Below are 2,662 nucleotides of genomic sequence, written 5' to 3' on the forward strand. Positions count from 1 at the left end.
AAACATGGTATCGGATGATGTGCTCCACATGGCGTGGGTATCGCCCATGTGAAAAGATGATAACGAACAAGAAGTACTCCATGTAACACTGTTAGTGTCCACATGCATACGGTAGCATGATTATTAGATGTCCAGCGAAAGCACAGCAGCAGAAGCAAAGCCGTGAGTCACGATACCCGTAAGGGAGCTTATTAAGGGGTAAGTAATCCTCTTACGGGAGGTAGTAAGAATGGTACAACAGAGTTATAACGGGAATTATAACAAATGACGATTTAGAACTTCATAATAGTAGTTGTTGAGAGCTTTTGACGCACCTCGTGCACCCAAGACGCTGGAGGTAAACTGAAAAGCTCTTCGAAGTTTGAAGCTGGAGCAGGATTATAAGAGATGTCGAGCGAGTAGGGCGTACTCGTGAGGGGAGAGCTGTCCACAGCAGTTTCACAACGGGATGATGACCCGAAACTGCTACATGTATATCCACTAGGAAGACCTGAAAAGCAAATATGTGCTCGCGAATCTTGCAGCCGTTTTGTGTCCTTACCGCCCACCGTTGCATTCAAGTCGAAGGGGAGGAAGATGGTTGGTTCGGAAGCGGGCGCCTTGTGGCGAGCTGTGCTGCTTTTGACGTTCGATGAACGACCTTTGCTGCCTTTCGGCCCACCACGTGTTGGTTTTGAGATGATATGCGGGTTGGCCAGATGACGATGCTTATAGCAGTATCCGAGGAGGCCTCGGGCAGCGACATGGCAACCTTGATAGCGACAAGGTCTACCACCACCATGACGGGTGCAGAATCTAATAGAGAGCAATCAACCAGGAAGGAGTAGAACACTATACCTGGCTTTCTCGTGAGAGGCGCCTTTTCTCGATAGTCTATGGCATCCAACAACCTCGCAAATAGCATGCCCGCGAGACCCTATAATAGAAGTTACATATGTTGATAAGCTGGATAGGACTCACTCCTCTGAGGAGAAGACGACATAGCAGCAGCCAACGTTACGATGGGCTCCTGTCTTTGAACGGGTGTGGCAACATTGTTGGCCTCTAGGGGGTTTTCAATGTTGGAAGGCTCGTCAATGTCCATGCAGGGGAAGAGGGAGATGGAAGACATGAAAAGTTCGAGTTCCGACCTACACGTAGGGTCTTGAATCAGCAATATGTCTCTTTACGGGGCTCCTCACGTCAGTGTCACGCCTTTTCGCCAGCGCCCATGCACGCATGCCCATGCTATGCGCATGCGTGTCACCATAACGAACTCCGAGTCCGGGAGTAGCACTCATAGGGTATATTTCACTAACGGGTAGTGACTAACCCCTTGAGATTGGCGAATCTTAAAGTTACAAACCTAACCAAACAAGCTTGAAAAGCTCCGTTTCACTGGTCCCTCAGCCTTAAGAGTAAGGGGACTGCCCTTAAGAATGATATTTAGTAAGAACTAAGCGATTCCTTAAGAACTCACGGGAAACTTGACCAGTTGTTCGTTAATTGCAACCCCAGCCAAAATAAGAAAAAAAGACATAACCTCTCCAGGAATCATACTCAGGAGAATTGGGGCGCGCGCTTATTGACTTCGGCGGAGCGTAGTGATGTAAGTTTTGAAATTTCGCGAGTCAAGGCCGCGGTAATTCCGCAGATTTGGTCGGATCTCAGCCCTCCTCTCAACATCAGAACCTCATCGGAATACGTGAAGGGTGACTCGGGAAGCTATGAAGCATACAAAGACAAAAGCTCGCTGAGAGCATCACAAGGGAAAGCTGTTCTTCATTATACTCCTTTCGAAGTGACTTATCATGCCTGTGTAAAACGCATATGCTGTCATTTGTTCGTGCCGGGTAGACATGAGCATTTTCTGGAAGTGGCACTATTTAGGATTGGGTCTATAGGCACCAGGAAGGGGTTTACGGTAGTGGTTAGGAGTTAGATGCTCGAGTTGATGCTACCTGTGTTTAGAGTGTAGTTGTCCTCCCTGTGAACTAGGATAGCGCTAGTGGTCTACATAGTTGGAAAGTGTTGGTAGCCTATAACGAATCAATATCTTCTAGTAGTGTGGGAAACGCAAAAAAAATTGTAATTTTCTCGGGGGTTTTACTGTTCCTGCTTTTGAGACTGACCCTTTGTCTGAAAAGGTATTTTCGTGTTAGTTACCTCGCCACGTGATAAGCTGTGATAAGATTACACGATGGAATCGACCTCCTTATGGGCCTCCTCTAGATTCATAGGATTAGCCCGATACTGTAACGTGGTTAAATACTTGGGCGGCGAGGCCAGCAACCAGGAGCTCTAGGATTAGCGGATGGAGTGGTATGAACGGATTCCGCACGCATGCACAAGGGGATACCGTACGTAGTTGAGTACTTCTAGCAGGACCATGGTCTCGCCATTGCACGACCAGTAGCTCTGCGATTAGCGGCTGGAGTGGTATGGATGAATTCCGCACGAGATTGGCATGCAGTGGTAGATTTCATCCCACCTATTTCGAGTTGGGTTTCCAGGGTGCATGAAGTTGAAAATAATTGTTTTAGTTTTTACTCTTTCCCTTCGCTGCTTCCAAACACGGTAGTGGTGGCGACTAGCGGTTGATACACTTGACAGTTTCCGAGTTGGCAAATATAAAACCCGGAGATCTATACAGCTACTTGTTCTGAGATGCGCGTTAGACAAT

The 2,662-nt window shown here is 47.5% G+C and overlaps 1 protein-coding gene across 1 annotated transcript; it reads right to left on the minus strand.

The window, feature by feature from the left end:
* Nucleotides 1-1,132, minus strand: Pmar_PMAR008585 (hypothetical protein). Its single transcript, XM_002776053.1, has 4 exons — nucleotides 961-1,132; nucleotides 838-916; nucleotides 542-795; nucleotides 1-490 (listed from the first exon to the last, which is right to left on the minus strand). The coding sequence occupies exons 1-4, from the start codon at nucleotides 1,109-1,111 to the stop codon at nucleotides 273-275; spliced, it is 702 nt and encodes a 233-aa protein (XP_002776099.1). The 5' UTR covers nucleotides 1,112-1,132; the 3' UTR covers nucleotides 1-272.
* Between the last annotated feature and the right edge of the window lie 1,530 nt (nucleotides 1,133-2,662).

Source organism: Perkinsus marinus (genome assembly GCF_000006405.1).
Source record: "Perkinsus marinus ATCC 50983 genomic scaffold scf_1104296954558, whole genome shotgun sequence".
Taxonomy (NCBI): domain Eukaryota; phylum Perkinsozoa; order Perkinsida; family Perkinsidae; genus Perkinsus; species Perkinsus marinus.

Bases quoted from the DNA above. Each gene is read 5' to 3' on its own strand.
- Pmar_PMAR008585 (XM_002776053.1), bottom strand. From the start codon at position 1,111: ATGTCTTCCATCTCCCTCTTCCCCTGCATGGACATTGACGAGCCTTCC. The intron at 796-837 runs GTATAGTGTTCT...GCTCTCTATTAG, and splicing joins GCCTCTCACGAGAAAGCCAG to ATTCTGCACCCGTCATGGTG. The intron at 491-541 runs GTAAGGACACAA...TTTGCTTTTCAG, and splicing joins CTTGAATGCAACGGTGGGCG to GTCTTCCTAGTGGATATACA.